Source organism: Manis javanica, chromosome 12 (assembly GCF_040802235.1).
Source record: "Manis javanica isolate MJ-LG chromosome 12, MJ_LKY, whole genome shotgun sequence".
Taxonomy (NCBI): Eukaryota; Metazoa; Chordata; class Mammalia; order Pholidota; family Manidae; genus Manis; species Manis javanica.
In genome coordinates, this window is record NC_133167.1 from 71,268,154 (window position 1) to 71,285,856 (window position 17,703).

Consider the following 17,703-nt stretch of genomic DNA (forward strand, 5'->3'; position numbering starts at 1 on the left):
CTCCTCATGCGCGGCTTCTCCCTTCACCTTGAGGTACCCACACCCTCCCACCCAGCCTGGTTTTATGCAAACCAGTCGGCCAGCTCCCTGCTCCGTTCCGTTAGGATGCACTGCTCAGAGGTGCGCATTTCCGCAGCTGGCGTGAGGCTGGCACACTGGTCACGTGTCCTCCGTGTAATACACAGGAGTGTGTCTTATTAAAAACAACACCATAATCTAAAGGTCTGAACTCATAAGAGAAATAAACGTGGGGTGACTACTCATATTTGAAATGGACCCCTTGCTTGGAGGTTCTGGCAAGTTCACCCTCAGCCCTCACTATTCCTCAGTGTGGCCGTGTGTCCCCAGCATCAAACCGAGCTGGCGTCTGAGCACCAGGCTCAGAGCTCCGGAGACGCCTGTACCAGCTGACCTCTGACAGCCAGTTGGCAGAACTCAGCTGACACACAGGGTTGGGGAACACATTTGTTGTGTAAAATGAACTCCATGTCTGTGAGATGACCCCTTGCTAAGAATTGCCACACTTCCTGCCCCACTTCTAGTCCCCACACAGAAGCAATTATGCTACAGGTAACATTTGGGAGCATTTTTGAAAGAGAAGTGAGATTTCTAACGTAAAAATAAAAGCAAACCACAGAAACCCTTGGGCTGCAGCGCAGGCTTACCCAGGCCGGGCTGTGCGGGGAGCCGCCATGGGGAAGCAGCAGCTTGACGATCTCCAGGGAGTTGTAATGCACAGCCACGTGCAGGGGAGTCAAGCCGTTCTGCAGGGGGCAGGGCGGACAAGGAGAAGAGCCTTCACTCAGTGGACCGCCCACCGGCGATCCCTGTAGCTGCAGGCAGCACCATTTCTGGGTCCATGTTACTTCTCATATACAGATAAAATCTGGTTGAAAATCATTCCAAAGCCAGTCTTGATCTGAAGGCACTAAAGAGCACAGCCAGCAGGACCTGGGGCCACCTCCTCATCCCCAGGGGGCCTGCTGGGGCAGCACACTCAGGGAAGGCCACCAGCTTTTCCTAAAAGGACAACGGTCTTGCCAAAGGCCATGCAAAACATGGACAAAGGAGGCTTAGGCAAGGGATGCCATTCACAAGCGGTAACGCTTGCCCTTCGTTCTGGTTGGCCTGCACCCCTGGACGGGGAGGGAGGTTCAAACTCACTTTTCCTGCGGCGTTGGGATGCGCGTCCCGCTCCAGCAGCAGCTCTGCCACCCGGACCCTCCCATTCTTAGCAGCCACATGGAGAGGGGTAAATCCTTTCTGAGGAGAAACACAGGCCTCAGAACCACGGCGAGCCAGAGCTGTCTGCACCTACCCCCCACCCCCACCAGAATGGTCGTGGCAGACGCGGTGACCATGCTTAAGTGGCATGCAGACGCCAATCAAATCAAGGACCCACCCCCAAGAGGCCAGGACCTCAGGGATCAGCAGGCTTCCTCTGCCACCGGCCACCCGCACTTCTCAGGATGCAGCACAAAACTATCTCGTGTAGTGATCCGACTGCTAGCTAGCTGAGGGCAGGGGCTGAGTCTGAGTGCTGCTTGTAGCCCAGAACCTATCTGATGTGTCCAGAGCAGGTGCTGAGCAAATGGCGATTGCATGATAAATGGACAGAGGTGGGCGGGTGGATGAGAGACCGCAGTTCACCTCCTTCCTGGGAAAGGATGTTGACACAGTAGGCTCACTGAGGGTGGCCAGTCCTGCATGCGGGCCCTCCCAGCTGCTAGGCCCCACAGTGGGCTGACAGAGGGTCCACCGGTGACTAGCCTTACTGCTTGAGGACCTGAGGAAGGCAGTACCTTGGTCACGCATGCCCGGGATGCGTCCTTTTCCAGAAGGGCCTGGGCTATCTCCATGTGGCCCTCTCGGGCTGCAGTGTGCAGGGGGGTGTGCCCAGCTGTGGTGGCCAGGTTGGGGTTGGCATTATTTTCTAGCAGGAGCTTCACCATGTTTGTGTGGCCAACCCGAGCTGCACAGTGAAGTGGGGTCTGGTCATCCTGGAACCCGAAGTGAAAAGGGAGTACTAAGGTTACCTGGTCCAACAAAGAAGGAAGGTGTGGCCCAGAGAGGTTAAGTGACTTTCTCAAGGTCACACAGCTGATAAGATAAAGAGCTGGGATTCAAATTAACCAACATACTCCCTCTTATTTAATCTTTAGAACGACCCTTCTAGTTAGTTGTTATTTCTACTTAGTTTCCCAAAGGCTCAGCCTTCCCATCTGTAAAATGGGAATAATATCTACCTCTCAGGGCTGTGGTTAGGATCAAGCAGACTGCATATAAAATGCACACAGAGCGTGTGGCATCGTATAGGGCCTCCCTAAGTCGCGTTTGCCGTTACTGTCTCCCCAGTCATGTCTGACTGAGTGTTTGTCTTTCTGTTTGAGCTTTGACTTTTCTCCATGCCAGGGGTCATGGGAGACCAGTTGCTGGAAAGGAGAGATGACTTTTTCACCCCTCCCGTTTGCCTGTTCAGGGGGTGAGGTCTCCAGGCTCCTGGGCCCAGCTGCAGCCCCCAAGCACTTGGCCCAAACATAAATCACAGGCCTAACCCAAGACAGAGCTCTGTCCCCTGAGGGGCAGGAAATCCTAATCTTGCCCACAGCTGCTCAGCTTGCAAATTCAGCGGCCAATCTTACTCTTCACTCACCCAATTCTTCCCACAAGGGGGAATCTTCCATTCTTAGATTTTGTGATTCCTAATTGATTTGCACTGGCAATGCTTTCTCCAAAAAGTTGCTTCTCTTCTTACACCATGACTGTAACCACCAGGAAATCTTTCAGCCCAAAGGCACTGAAAGCCAGCCAGGTTCCCTGGGCTTTCTTTATTCTAAAGGAACACGGCTCAGACACAAACATATCCCTGAGCTGCTCAGAACCCCTGCAAAGAACAGTCTGGGCATTTAATGGCTCTGACATGGCACTGACGAGGAATGTGCGCCACCGGCTTTGCATCTGGGCCTCTAATGAGTATGGATTTCTCCTCACTGCGCTTGGACTGCTGACATCTCCGGATGCCTCCCACCTCTAGAACTCACCTTGGCCTTGGCATTGACTTTGGCTTTGTTTTGGAGCAAATATTTGGCCACTTCTGTGTGCCCGGCTCTGGCTGCCATGTGGAGCGGGGTCTCCACTTTCTGTAAAGATGAAATTACAGAAGTGTCAATGCATGCTGTGTTTACAAAGGGACACACACTCTGCTCCAAAGTGCCAGCCGGGAGTGACCTGGTGGGATTTTGTCCAAGAGGCGGAGTTGAGCCAGCAGGCAGCTCCTTTAGCCTTTAGCCTCCTGATGCCCAGAGTGTGTGTGTGTGTGTGTATTCGAGATATACTTAAAGGTAAACCCCACAGCTAATGAATGCTAAAAAATGTAAATATATGCCCAGATAACAGTTAGAGAATTTCCTGAATTATCTTCAGAAATAAAACCCCCAAGACTTACAGGTATGTGGCAGGTCTAACTGGGAAAGGGTCAGTATATATGGATTTCCCCCCAAACGGGAGCCACTCCTATTCTGAAAACACTGGCTCTGTCCACATCCCTAGCTCAGCCCCCCTCTGAGCTCTTGGTGGGAGGACAGAGCCCAGCAGGGCCCTCCCGCGGGCTCACCACGTTGGAGACGTTGGGCGATGCCCCCCGTTGCAGGAGGTTCTTCACGATGGGCAGGTGCCCCATGAATGCGGCCACGTGGAGAGGGGTCAGGCCAGACTGGAACACAAGAGAGGAATGAGAGAGGTGCCTCTCCCATGCCCCTGAAGGAGGGAAGCAGGTGTGGCTCGTGCTTTCTTGCCTCTGGAGGCTCAAGGATGGTTTTCCAAGTAAAGGGAGTTAAACGAGATGAGTTTGTGTCCAGGAAAATAGCTGGAGGAACAAAGTCACTGCAGGGTGATTTTGCCCACTTTGACAGCTCAAAAAGTTGCATCTGATCATGCACAGCTCCCTGAACATTCCCTCGTCTGAGTCACCTTGACTTATTCCTTAGAGGAGTCTAGCCTTGCAGCCACACATAGCTACAAAGAACAACTCTCAAGGTGACTGCAGAAGGGCCCTGGGCAAGGACATCCTCCACCTGCGGACTCTCCTACCTCGGTGACAGCGTCGATGGAGGCACCCGTCTTCAGCAGCAGCTCCATGACCCGGATATGGTTCTTCTTACAGGCGATGTGTAAGGGGGTAAAGCCGTTCTGCAGCCCCACACAAAGGGAAACAGACAAGCAGGGGCTTACACATCAGCCCAAGGAACCTCCAGACCACTGTGCTGATTAAAAGGCAGCCTCTGCTCCAGCCTTTCAGTGATTCCCACGGACCACACTGTTACTGCAAATCACCTAAGAGGTGGCTCTTTAGGCACCAGGCTTTTAAAAAAATGTAATAATTTTTTGGGTGCATGAAAAGAGCCTGCACAAAAAAAAAAGAAAAGTTCTTTACAGGGAAATTTACAAAAGGAATGGTTTTGGGAAGCCAAGCTGTTTCCCTGAAACTGACGATCATTTTGAGTGAAATGGATTTCTGTATAACAGCTCTGCTCTGGGGGACACACAAGAATGTCAATGCCACAAAGGCAGGGATATTACTTTTTATCTGTTTTTTTTTTTTGGAGCTTTACCCCCTAGGGAAGTGGTTCTCAAAGTTTTGGGGTGGGGGGCTTCCACCTCCTCCCCAGGGACATTTGTCAATGTCTGAAGATGTCTATGATTGTCACAGACAGGAGAGGAACGTTGTTAATGCCCAGTGGGCAGAGGCCAGGCTGCTGCTAAACATCCGTGAGTGCACAGGAAGCTCCCATCGGTGCACAGGGGGCCCCCCATCAGTGCACAGGAGGGTCCCTATCAAAGAATATCAGACCTGATGTGTCAAGAGTGCTGAGCTTGAGAAGCCCCGACTATCCCAGGACAGCACCTGGCATGTGGTCTGTGCTCAATGAAAGCTTTCTGAATAAATGAATGAGCATCCTTGCTGTGTTTGGAGGCTAGCCTGCCTTCTGAACTCTCCTCCTCTGGGAATGGGCAGAAAGGAGATTGTGGTCACGGGTGTGCTCCATGCAGGAGCCGGCCCCACCAGACCCCTTGAGCTGCCTGGGAGCCCTGGCCTGGTGGAAGAATGAAGGGAACCGCAGTCCCGGGGGGATGTGCTTTAGCCCTGAACTCACCTCCACAGAACATCATGAAAACTAAGCCCCTCGGCAGAGGAAGGATGCTTAGCTCAGACCAGTTCACTCGCCCCCAGAGCAGATCAAAATGCCAGGCAGTTTCTAAGAAATCACTGTCCTTCAGCTCCGGGCCTGGCTCAGGTGCAGTATCACCCCCGACCCACATCATATCAGGAATACTGCTTCTCAAGTCAGGTCTCTGGGGCCCAAACCCAGCCCTGACCTCAGCCTGTTCCCAGGGGCCCTGCTGTCAGGTGCAGGAGGCGACACCCAGCCTGGGTGGGGAGGTGTGTGCGGGTCGCCATCTGCCCTGGGCTGCCAGGCCTCCCGGGCTTCAGCAGGCCCAGCCACCTTCCAGGCCCCAGACCGGGGTGCAGTCCAGGCCCTAGTGGGTGCCCTTCCCAAGAGGCCCAGCCACGCAGTTCTGGCCCCTTGCCCCTCTGGAACCTTCTCCAGTAGCCTTCCACTCACCAGGGCCCTGGCATTTGGTTTGGCCCCTTTATCCAACAGGACCTTGGCCACCCTGTGATGGCCGCAGTGGGCTGCCACATGGAGTGGGGTCAGGTGGTCCAGGGTGATGTCGTCTATCTCTGCATTGTATTGCAATAGAAGTCGGACACAGTCGAGGTGGTCTCCCTGAGCCGCCATGTGAATTGGGGATAAGCCATTCTGGGTGAAGAGGAAAAAAGCAATTACAAAGGAAGTGAACACAGAAATTCAGGCTAAAGATTCCAACCTCACTTCCTTCTTCAACCCCACACAATGCATGGCGTGCATGGCTCCTTCTGGTTCGCTGATGCTGGTCCTGACTACACACATCCTGCTTTCCACCTGGCCAGATCCTCTAAGCCAGCTCCAGCAGGTCCACTTCTTCCATGGAGCCTTCCCTGACCACCCTAGATTTCACTGGGCTTTTCTTGTCTGCGCTGCTCACTCGGATCTCATTCATGTATGTGCTGAAGAGTATTCATAATTCACTTTCCAGTGTGGGTATCTTATCTCCTTGCTTGTACGCTCCCTAAGATCAGTGTCCCTGCCTAATATCTCTTATATTCCCCATGCATGCATGTAACACACACAGTCGTCCTTAACTAATGTGTGGTTCTGAATGAATGATGACAAAATGGAACTTGGACCTAAATCCCTCTGTTCTCTGCCCCTTTAAATTTGCCCCTTAAATAAATTTGTTACAGATTCTTACTGTTGCTAAGATGATAATTTATTTGAAAAAAATTAAAGACAGAGGGGTCTCATTCACTCATTTATTCAGACATTAATTCAACAAATATTTACTGATTAATGTGCATCAGATATGGGTTAAGGTCCAGGGAAACAGAGAACAGACATAAACCCTGGCCTAAGGAAGTTTATAGATTAGTAGGTAGCAGAGGTGTTAAGATACATTGTTACCAGCCAGTATACCTATACCCTGGAAGCAGGATCAAGGCTCAGAGGTACAAAGAACTGTGGAGTCATGAGGAGGGAGGACATGAGGGAGAGAAGACTCCCGGGAGGAGGTGATCCCTGAGCTAGGACTGGGTCAGGAAGACAGAAGCAGAAGTCTCCCAGTGAAGGGAGCAGCGTCATCCCAGGTTAGTGACCACTCACCATGATTAAGCAAGGTCGTATCATACTCCTGACCGAATGTTGGAAGTTTTTGGTAAAGCATTTCGTGACTATCCTTTTAAGCCCCTTTCTAACCATCTAGATAACATAAAATTATTACTAACTTAGGAACACTTTTAAAAGTTTAAATATGGTGCCTCAGTGGAAAACATAGAGAACTTCCTGATCTAATAGCATAGTTGGTAGTAACAATTCCACCTTCACTTCTGGGAGTATTTCACTTTTATAATGTACTTTCCAAGACATCTTCTCATGTGGTCACCCCAACAAGGCTAGGAGAGAGGAGCAGATCCCTCCATATAAGGAAACTGAGGCACAGAGAGAGTAAGGGACATGCTTAAGATCACACAGGAAATCAGCTGCGGACAGAGGATTAAGTGAGAAACTAAGTCGTTTAGCAGAGGACGCCTGCCCCCAGCACACACACGCGAACACACACCGGCTCAGGGCCATGAATCATGACCCAAATTACAGAGAGGTCTTGGTGCCCTCTCATGGTGATTTGTTGGGGAATAAATTGGATTGCATGGTTATGGACTGTGCTACAATTTTAAGACAGAGAACCGCTCACAGACAAGCTCTGAGTGGCCACACATTGGCCTGGTTTCCGCCCTGCTTGCTTCTGACACATCTTTTAATTCACCCCAAAGAATGGCAGTGGGCCTGGCGGAGGTATAGGGGGCACCACGAGGTCTACAGCATTAGCCCCTGGGGGACACAAGGCCCCACATTAGAACTGAAGGACGGGCCTTTGCTCTGGCCCCAGTGGGCCTCTCAGAGGAACCGCTGTTTCCTTTTGAACTTCACTCCAGACTGGCCCAGGCTCTGAGGACTTCTCAGAGTACTTAGCGCCCACCTGCTCTGGAGCCAAGATAAAAGAGACAAGATCTTTTTAACGCTATGGGAGGCAAATGACAGCCTGCGGGTCAAATCCGGCCGGCGCCTGTGTTTACAAAGGGAGCTTTGCCGGAACAAGACCACTAGCGTGCATGTTACCCATGGCTGCTTTCTCACTCCACTGGCAGAGTTGAATTGCTGCAACAGAGACCATGGCCTGCAAAGCCTAAAAATATTTACTACCTGGCCCTTTCGACAAAAAGGTTGGCGGCCCTGTCACTGAGTGACAGGCATTGAGGTAAAGGTCACACACTGGCTCAGTTAGTAAGACCAGTCTCTGTTTATCAGAAATGGGATCTGGTCCTGGCTGGCCTGACCTGGAACCCTGTGGACAAGACGCTGCTCATGCTGGGGAACACGCACCTTGGTTTTGGCTTGGATGGGGGCCCCGTGGTCCAGCAGGATCTCTGAGATTCGCACGTGGCCATTCCGAGCTGCACAGTGGAGAGGTGTCAATTCATCCTTTAAAGGACAGAGTCAAAAAGAGAGGGCCCCAGAGGCACCTATCAGAGGCCGTGGGAAGGATGACCTGCCCCAGGTGGCATTCCAGCCGCAGGGGCTCTGATGCTGCCTCGGACTGCCGCAGCTGCTCTGGAGGCTGGAGGCCCACCACCCCAGGCGAGGCTCCGGAAGGCAGAGGTCCCTCCCCTGGCCCCACCATGGAGCTCGCTGGCACCCACCTTGGTCCTTGTTTCTATCTGAGCCCTGCGGTCCAGCAGGAGCCGCACCATGATCACGTTGCCCCTGCGGGAGGCGATGTGCAGTGGCGTGATGCCGTTCTGAAGGGGAGGACAGGGACTCGTCAGGATGAGGCATCTCGGAGGCAGCTGCTCTGCTCCCCCTGCCCCGTGTTCTCCGCCCCAGCCCCGCAACGGCAGCAGTGCAGGCACACACATCGAGCCTACTGCTAAGACCCTCCGTGCGCCTGCCAGCTTTCACAACCCTAAGGATGCCAGACCACTATGGTCAAAGCGGCTGGCACGCCCATGGCTCCCAGAGCCAACATAAGGGACCGGAGGAGAGCCAGCTGCCTGCCCCCGGGCTTCCCACCTCTCGAACGGGCGGATGAAAACTGAGGGCAGGTGTGCAGAAGCCCACGGCAGGAGGCCTCACAGACACAGGCCGCCACCCACAGGCACCGTGCAGGACGGAGGAAGTCCGGGCACCACGGAGAGAGGAGGGGTGCCTGGGTCCTGGGCCGGCCAGAGAGCCTCACCTGCGGTGTGAAGTTGACGTTGGCCCCCCTGTTGAGGAGCAGCTGGGCCACGTTGAGGTTCTCGTAGTGAGCTGCGATGTGAAGCGGGGTGAATCCCGTCTAGGGCAAAACAGAGGGGGAGAGCTCGTCACATGCCGTTACTGTCATTTCTATCTCAGAGTCAGCTGGGGGCTCTGAAAAGGCTGGGGGCGGGGCCAGAGGCCCCTATACATAAAGCAGATTTTGATGATGAGAACCTTTGCTGCAGGGGCCGTGAGGTGCTTTGCGGCAGGAGATACTCAAATGCTAGATGTTATCTTTGAGGGACCCATGTTCCCTCAGCCACAGGGACAAACTGGGGTGAGGATTACCTCCAGCTCTGCGGGGCCCATTCATTTCGAATGGTTACTTACAAAGAGGTTTTAATTTCATGAATGAAAAATGTTATGGGTCCATGACCCTAATTCCAGGGATTGCTTTTGCCCCTACAAGGGAATGACTCTGCTGGCTGGTCGGCGGCAGCGCTCTGACCCCAGAGTGAGTCCACTGGCATCATGCTGCCCTCCCAACCTCAGACCATGCATGATCCAGTCAACATTCACCAGAAAAAACCCAGGGCCCACTGGGGACAGGGGACAATGTGTATAACTCAGTGCAAATCCGTTCCCCCGATATGAGAAGTGATGAGCAGCCTGAACCTACAGACAGTGGATCACCAGTGCCTCAGACGTCAGTCTTCCAGCAGGCCAGCTGTCCGGGCACCCGAGGGAGCCCTCCACATTGTCATCTCTGGGTGTGGGGACACCTCTGTCACCCCACTAGGGGGCAGCCAGGAGAAGAGAGAGGGATGAAGTTCCAGAACACCTCCTGCTGCCATTCCAAAGCTTCACTCTGGACGGAGACCCACCTGCCTGGCCTGGACACTCTCTTGGATGACCTGGAGAAGCCAGAACCTTTCCTGCTCCAGGCCGAGCACATTTTTCTTGGCGTCATTGGGGGATTAAAGTGGGGCTGTCCTCTGGGGTCCCGTGTGTCACGGGTGGGTATCTGAAGGCACTACAGGAGCTGTGCTTGGTGCCCATGGCTGGCACCCTGTCTGGTCTGGATTTGCTCTTGCAAAAGTTGTTGGGAATTGAGGATGTCTCTGCAGCCTGTAGGTCTTGGGGGCGCAGGCCCAGGGATTCTCCCGGCCCCCTGCCTGGCTGCCCTCACCTTGGAAAGCACATCTGGGTTGGGGTCGTTCTGCAGAAGCACAGCCGCTGTCCGGGTGTCATCGTTGCGGGCCGCTATGTGCAGGGCGGGCAGGCGCACCTTCCCTTTCGTCCCGTAGTTGATGAGGTGTGCCACTACGTTCTCGTGGCCCTGCTGCAGAGCCACAGCCAGGGGAGTGAAGCCGTCCTGCGAGGACAGGGGGAGAGATGGACTTGCTCTGGGCCTATCTGACCCTGTTCTGCCCTCAAAGCAGGTCACAGGCTTTCACACCTCAGGGCTCAGCCTGAATGACCTTCCTCCACTTCAAAGCCTTCTTCATCCCTCAAGCTCAGCTTCAATGCCACCTCCTCCCGGAAGCCTTTCTTGGTCCTACTTTCTTTCTCTACAATCTCACAGAGCCTATAATAATTTTTCTTTAGCATGTCTTAGATTTTCCTTTCTATCTTGTTCCCAGTCTTAATGAGTGCTATAAGGGTTTTTATATTACCCTCTCACCCTATCTACAGGTGCCAGGTCACTGCCTGGAGCAAGGCAGACAGCCATGCATTTATTCAATTCATGGACATTATTGAACACCAACCAAATGCTAGAAACCATGCCAGGTACTGAGGATTGGATTGTGAGCTATGTTAATAATCCTGTCAGTTGGTGTACTGAGGGGCACAGGACCCCATGAATGGGCAAAGCAGAATGAAATCGAAGTCCTCTAATCATTGAGTCTCACAATGTTAATGGGCAAGACATGTCTCAGCTCTAACTAGTCCAACTTCATCACTTCATCAATGACAAAATCCAGGATCAGAGCTACAGTGACTTGTCAAGGGTGGCCAGGGGGTTCACAGCAAGAGCCTTTCTCACTAAGGTCCAAGGCAGACTTGTCAACCACACACACACACGCCCGCTTTCCGGGCCAGCCTTCAGTTTTGGTTAATGTGAGAAGGATGCGCTAGATGCTGATGTCATTTCCCTGGGTGTGTCTGAATACTCCTCAAGACCCGTGACTTGGTCTGTTACTCTGAGGCACAGCCTGACTGTCCCCAGGATCAGTGCAGCAATGTGAAGGTCAAGGGCACTCAAAGACACTTCACGCTGATCACGACACATCCCAGGAATTCATGTCCCCAAGCAACATCCCATATCTAGACACTCCCAGTGGTGAGGCCACTTTCCCAAGGTACTCACCTCTGTGGCCACATTCTGATTAGCTCCATTTTCCAGTAAAAACTTAACCACTTCCAAGTGATTCTCCTGTGCTGCCATGTACAGGGGTGTAAAGCCTTTCTGTAACCCAAGACGAAAAGCCATTAAAATCCCTCATTAGTGAGAGAGGCTACAACAGGTGCAAAATCCTTTAAACTTGAGGGCAACTCCCTCTTCATCTGGATGTCACCCAACTCAGCTGAGCAGCTTATGACAGGAGGTCCCGTGGGGGCAATGCTGCTTGAGGAAGCCTGTTTCTGCCCCTCACCAGCATCATCAGCTTTTATTTGCACATACATACCCCCCTCTATTTTCACTCCCTTTTCCCCCATGTCTTCCCATGCCCATACATAGTTTCTCTCCTAGAAGAGCCCTAAGTAAATGGGCTTGGCGGGTTTCTTGAACAGAGGTGGGGTCCACCATGACCACGCACATTGTAAAGGACGTCTTTGTCATTGCTGGGAGACATGCTGCTCGTGAGCCCAGACTTGGCTGCGCAGCGTGTTTATGCCCACAGGAGCCGGTGTGCTCGCTGTGCAGCAGAAACGCAGGAAGAGAAGCAGCCCGGCTCAGGGGGACCCATCACCTGTGACTGGGCGTTGACGTTGGCACCATAGTTGACGAGTTCCCGGACCACCTCATCCTGGCCAGCGAGCGCAGCTATGTGCAGAGCAGTGTTCCCTTTCTGAAACACAGGGGAAGGAGGAACAGGGGAGGGTTCCCAGTGGGCCTGTGTAGTGCCTGTCAAAGGGTGTTGGCTGGTGGTGGGGCAGTGGGTTTCTTTATGGCCAAAAGGGATAGGTGCCCACATGATGCTCCTGCCTCATACATCTTGAAATAGTCCTGAAAGTCCAATGATGGAAATTCTTCTGTTTCCTAGGAAAAAAATAATGCTAAAGGATAAAAAAGCCAACTTGTCAGCACCTGGAAATGGGCTGTGTGCAGACGTAGTGGCCTGTCATGGGCAGATAGACAGTCTGCCTTCCTTGGGACACACCCCACAAGGCTCGCCAGGGAAGCTGGCTCTGGACATACAGCTCCTCTCGACCTGTGACTGCAGGGCAGTGTGGAGCCCGTGAGGCCGGGGCATTCAGGAGGAGGTGGCGGACAGCTCCTGTGGGCTCAGCGCCCCGTTACTGTCATGGGGAACACCCAGGGACCACAGGGGATGGAAGAGATGAGAACGCGTAAAGCATCAAATAGAAAAAGAAAGGAGAGAGATACGAACAGGGGTTGTGGGGTGATAAATGAGCTATATAATGTCTGCAGGGAAAAGAAGAAAAATAGGAAAGTAATGAGGGAAAATAAATAGAATAAAATTTGGCAAAGGAAAATACAAATAAAGAATACTTGAAATGTTAATAAGTACAATATAATGAGCTAGGGGCCACCAAAGAAGAGAGAAGAGCCAGGAGAAGAAACACTAGAAGAAAATAAAGTCTATGATTGCTGTAAAGTAAAACTTTCTAAAAGCTAAGATCCAGTAACAGAGACATGAAACCAGGCAGGTTCTGAGAAGGTGGGTGGAAAGGTCAGGTTTTCTCATCTGGATTCATTCTGCCTGTCACCTGACAGAAAAGCGCCCTCCCCTAGGGGGAGCTGAGCTGCATGGAACCAAGCCCCATGGCCACTCAGCCACTGCTGCCCCGAGCACCCCACTGAAGGTGGCCTGGGGGTTGCAAGGGGCTCAGACCTTTGCTTCCAAAGTGTGGCCTGTGCCTGGCAGGAACGTCTTGCTTGTTGCCTCTTGAAGTTGTCTCTTTGATTTCTCGTTATGTCCCATTTGATAAACAAAAGGGCTCTTCCTCAGTATCCAGAAAGAATTAGTGCCAGAAATGAATGTATAGATGCTAATCATTGTTCATAGAAGTCCAAAGAGGCTGCATTTAGATGCCTTGGCACCTGGGTCCAGCTCACTTGCTGTACCAACTGGAGCATGGCTGTTGGCACCAGAAGCTTCTCTAGAAATCAGGACGCAAGACTCCAAGTCTCCCCATGTAGAAGGAGGTGTGCTGTGCCCATTCATCTGATCGGCACACACTGGCATGAGGCACAGAGATGCCAGAGGCTCAGGCTCCCTGCTCTCAAGAAGTTACTGAAACGTTTCTTTCCACCTGCCCCTCCCGCCTGAAAGCACACTGCAGCAGGACTCTGCCCGCACAGCCCACGTGGAGGCAAGCGGGCAGGCGGGGAGCCTGGGCTGTGGATGGCGGCCTGTGCCTTCTGTATCTGGGCTGAGTGTGGCATCAGGGAGGAGTAATAGCAAAGGAAACACCCCGGGAAACAGACCCCACCACACACACAGGCACACAGCGCACAGCTCAGGGAGAAGCCCCAGCCCTGGGGTGGGAGTCCCCAGTACAGGGGCTGTGGGCTTCTCTGCCCCTCCCTCTGCATGAAGGGCAAGCCCCTGAAGAAGCAGCAAAACTTCCTTAGATCTATTTGACCCACAAGACCCAATCTTTCCATTTCCAGGAGCACAGCACTCATGGAAAGAAATAGCTGAATTAGGCATTGAATGATTGTGAGCAGAAGGCTGTATCTGCTGATCTGCTGAGCTGTGGCCTCTGAGGGATGGGGATGGGAAGACAGGGAGGGAATGCTTTGGGGCTTCTAATATTTCTAAGGACCGACTGGGAAATTCTGTGTGCTTTGCTTTCTATTCTTTTTTTTTCCATCGCCCTTCTGCTTGCGAGACCCATTACAATTTCCCACTCTGTTATGACTCTTGTTTGCCCACGGATTCAGCTTCACCCTTTCTCCCTCCCTCCTCTGTACAGCATTCAGAAAGCAAGCTGGCTTACAAGATTTCTATAAATAACAAAGACACGCCAAATGTTCACTTGCAAAATAACAATCAAAGGGGGAATTTCGGAAAGAGTAAAAGTGCTGACACAGAACGTTTCTGCAGCCCTTGGGGCAGCGCCAGGGTAAGCAAAGCCACCCAGGTCCCCACAGAGCCATCAGATGGCACGCTGCTTACAGCCAGGTCATATGTGACAGCCTCAGAGGGAAAAATGATTGCATCCTTTTCTCCACAAAGGAAGCAGGGTGGGAGCAATGGGTATTTGTCATGGGGTTGGGGGAAAAAAGTGCTCCATATACTTTCAGGAAGAGCAACTCAGTCTATTTTACCAGTGAGATCTTTTCACCTTCAGGAAATGACATGAAAATTACAGAATATTACCTCTCGAGATGATCGTACCTTCATAATATTTTGGTAGTTCACTTCATAACCATACGTTATGACTGTTCTCTACATACTGTTCTTCTGGTTCTCTGCTTGAGAAGCAGCAAAATGTTTGCTGTGAGGAGCTGAAAGCCAGGCTGTGTGTGAGATCATGTTTAATAAACAGCGAATGACAGATAAGAGGCTGGAGGGACACGCCCAAGAGGAAGCCCAGGAAGTAACCAGGAGGGAAGAGAAGAGGAAGCCGGACATGCATTAGTAAATAGAGGTAATGTTTGTTCTTTAGTGTTTTGTTTTGAAATGCTAGCCACATTCTTATTTAATCAACAATAAGATGCACGCATGTAAGTCATAAAACTGATTTTGCAACCTGTAGATGCATCAATTTTGTGAAGGTGGTGTCTGGACTTAAGTGACTGGTATGATAATCAATTGCTATGGGGAGAAACTTATCACCATCAGGGGCGTGATATCAGCCTATGCCAAACGCCTCCTAGTGAAAGAGAACGCTGTTTGAGGTAATCAGTAGGGCTGCACAAGGAAGAAATTCTTCAGAAATTCTTTCTGCCGAAGAAATGAGAAGGATTGACTCTCTTTTATTATATAGTGACCAATACTTGGTAACCCCTTCCTGTGTGCCAGGCATTTCATACACACTTTCTCATTTAATTTGCATACCAGTCCTGCAACCAAATATTACAACCTCCACTTTATAGATGAGGAAACTGAGGCTTCTCACTGGCTGAGCATCTTGGTAAGGTCCCAGGGGGTGAAGCTTCTCAACTAGGATTTGGCCAAGCATCTAACTGGGGGGCTTCCGGGGCTCTTAGCCCCTGTGTTTGAGTCAAGGACCCCGAGAAGCCACTGGGCCACTGGGAAAAGGATTTTATGTTTAGATTTATAATCTAGTGATGAGGATGAAGGAAAGCCCACTGAATCTCTGTGGAAATAAGGCCCCTGAGACTTCAGGGACTCACAGGAACTTGGAAAGACTGGAGAGGCAGGAGAAATTTGGAAGCATGTGTGGGTTTCTCTCATGAAGGGCTGGTTTCTCCTCCAGGGTCCAGGACAATACGTGAGAGATACACACGCTTGAATTTTCCATGAGAAGCAGTCCTGCTCCCTACCAGACATACCTTGGTTGTTGTTTCTAGAATGATTTCTTTGTGCAGAAGTTCAACCACCATCTTCACATGGCCTTCTTTGGAGGCCAGGTGCAAGCCATTCAGCCCATTCTGTAAAGAGCAGAGAGGCAGGAAGAACGGTTAGAGGACTGCATTCTGCTGCTCCAAGTGGCCGGAATGAGGTCCCTTCCCAGTGACTAGATGTGCGGAGGGTGGGCCCCGAGTGGCGTCTGCCCAGCCTCTTCCATGGAAGCCTCAGATAACAGGAGAGCAGGGACAGCAGAGAAGGTGATAACAAGCCCAACGCTCCCTCCCTGGATGGGAATCAAGTGTGGGGCAGCCTGCACGAAGCCTATGGGTGACTTCCAAGTTCGGATCACGGCCGGGTTTGGGGCATCTGCACCATGGACATGATTGATACCATTTCAACCCCTAGCTCACGTTCAGAGCAGCAACTAGTAAAAGCAAATCAGCAATACCTGTGCATCCTAAACACTTGTAGATGGAGATGGATATTGAGTAAAATAATAAAATTTGGAATGAGGTCGTATGAGAACTAAATACCACCAATGGTCTGGTTGTCAGATTTTCTCAACAGAAGAATCAGTATGGCCCCTTGGCCACTTGCCATTTCAATGTGACCGAAGCTGGTTTGACAGTTAAATTTTAGCAAAAAAAAAAAAGAGAGCATACATTTTCCACACCCAATCACCTGCCCACAAAAGCTGGACCCTTACTGACAGTGGAGGTCTGCACCCCATCAGGTTGGGCCACTCCTGGGCTCTCCGGAAAGCTGCCTTGCTCAAGCCTTACCCAAGGCCCCTGGTGCCTCCTTCCTGCTCCTCTGATGCCCGCACTTGGAGGTCTTGAAACTTTCTGGCAACAGTCACGTTCAAAGAGTGCTACTTAAAGCCACAAATAATTTGGACAATGTGTTGGAACTAAATCTCAAGTCCCACGATGAGGGGAGCTTGGGTCCATGTGGAGAGTGGTCTTCACGGGTCAGCCATCTCCATCCTCCCCTTCTGTGTTCCTGCCTGTCCTCCTTGCCCACCGGAGGTCTGCCCTTTTCTCCTACTCCCTGCTGTCTCTTATTTTGGTCAACTCTGTTCTAGAAGGTTCCCTTGCAGGGGACGCCCCACAGCCAGTGCATGCTCTGACTGATAAAAAAAAGATCCTCGCTACCTAGATGGGGCGCTTGGCTTCTGAGGGTGCGATGTGAGGGGCTACCACTCACCTTTCTCCAAATATCACCACAGCCCTGCCTCTAAAATTCCCTGAAATTGCCACTCTCCTTTTGTGCCAAGGCATCATTTTCAGGAGATAGCTATTAAAACACAAATACTGAACCTGGGAGGGGCAGTGCATTAACCCCTTAAGAGATTAGTCCTGTTTGTTAAAGCCAGCAGAGGAAAGTAATGAGTAAACACTGATGAAAGGAGATGGGAAAGGTACCCGCTGATGGGAGAATGGAAGGGCAAATGCAACAGGGGCCTTGGGTGTCGGAGAACAGAGAGTGGGCTCCAAGGGGAACTTTGCCTACTTCCTATTTTGATCAAGCCCTCCCTGCACCCTGAAACATGCAGACCGCACTTGGCCACATCTTTGCATATCAGCACAGCCAGCCTTGCCAGGATGTGTGTGGATTTGGGGGTGGTGGTGGGGCCCCGCTCACCCGATATTTCCCCTTGCAAACACCTGAAAATCACCACTGGATTTCTCCCTCTTGCAGCTACTGAAGAAGCATGCACCCTGGCATGAATGAATTTATCGGATAAAGGCTAGGTCAGAGCCAGCTTCATAACCAGAAGGGACACCAGAGTCTGTTAGAACAGGGATCTGGGGAGGGAGAAGGGCACTGGGCTCCTCAGCCAGTTCCCCTCAAATCAATTTGCAAAACACAAATCCACTGAAAAGCAATGAAAAGCACTTTGTCAAGTGACTGGTGCTCTGCAAGCCTGGAACTTTGCAGCTCTGTGTCCTCAGCCCTGCCCTGGGGCATGTCTGCACAGGAGTCCCTCCTGCCTCCCAGGAGCACTGCAATCTGCAATCCCCCCTTCAAACCCAGCGTGGAGGTCTGGAAGGTTCCCTGTGATCACTTGGAAG

The 17,703-nt window shown here is 51.7% G+C and overlaps 1 protein-coding gene across 7 annotated transcripts in view; it reads right to left on the minus strand.

The window, feature by feature from the left end:
- The window catches only part of ANK1 (ankyrin 1), a 204,318-nt gene that overhangs the window by 64,004 nt on the left and 122,611 nt on the right, over positions 1-17,703 (minus strand). For all 7 annotated transcript variants that reach the window (XM_073218838.1, XM_073218837.1, XM_073218836.1 and 4 more), the window contains exons 3-16: positions 15,610-15,708; positions 11,870-11,968; positions 11,266-11,364; positions 10,084-10,269; positions 8,893-8,991; positions 8,357-8,455; positions 8,040-8,138; positions 5,625-5,822; positions 4,090-4,188; positions 3,614-3,712; positions 3,042-3,140; positions 1,803-2,000; positions 1,165-1,263; positions 666-764 (exon numbers count right to left, since the gene is read on the minus strand). In XM_073218838.1, coding sequence (XP_073074939.1) covers positions 666-764; positions 1,165-1,263; positions 1,803-2,000; positions 3,042-3,140; positions 3,614-3,712; positions 4,090-4,188; positions 5,625-5,822; positions 8,040-8,138; positions 8,357-8,455; positions 8,893-8,991; positions 10,084-10,269; positions 11,266-11,364; positions 11,870-11,968; positions 15,610-15,708 — 1,671 coding nt within the window. The remainder of the gene's footprint in view (positions 1-665; positions 765-1,164; positions 1,264-1,802; positions 2,001-3,041; positions 3,141-3,613; positions 3,713-4,089; positions 4,189-5,624; positions 5,823-8,039; positions 8,139-8,356; positions 8,456-8,892; positions 8,992-10,083; positions 10,270-11,265; positions 11,365-11,869; positions 11,969-15,609; positions 15,709-17,703) is intronic.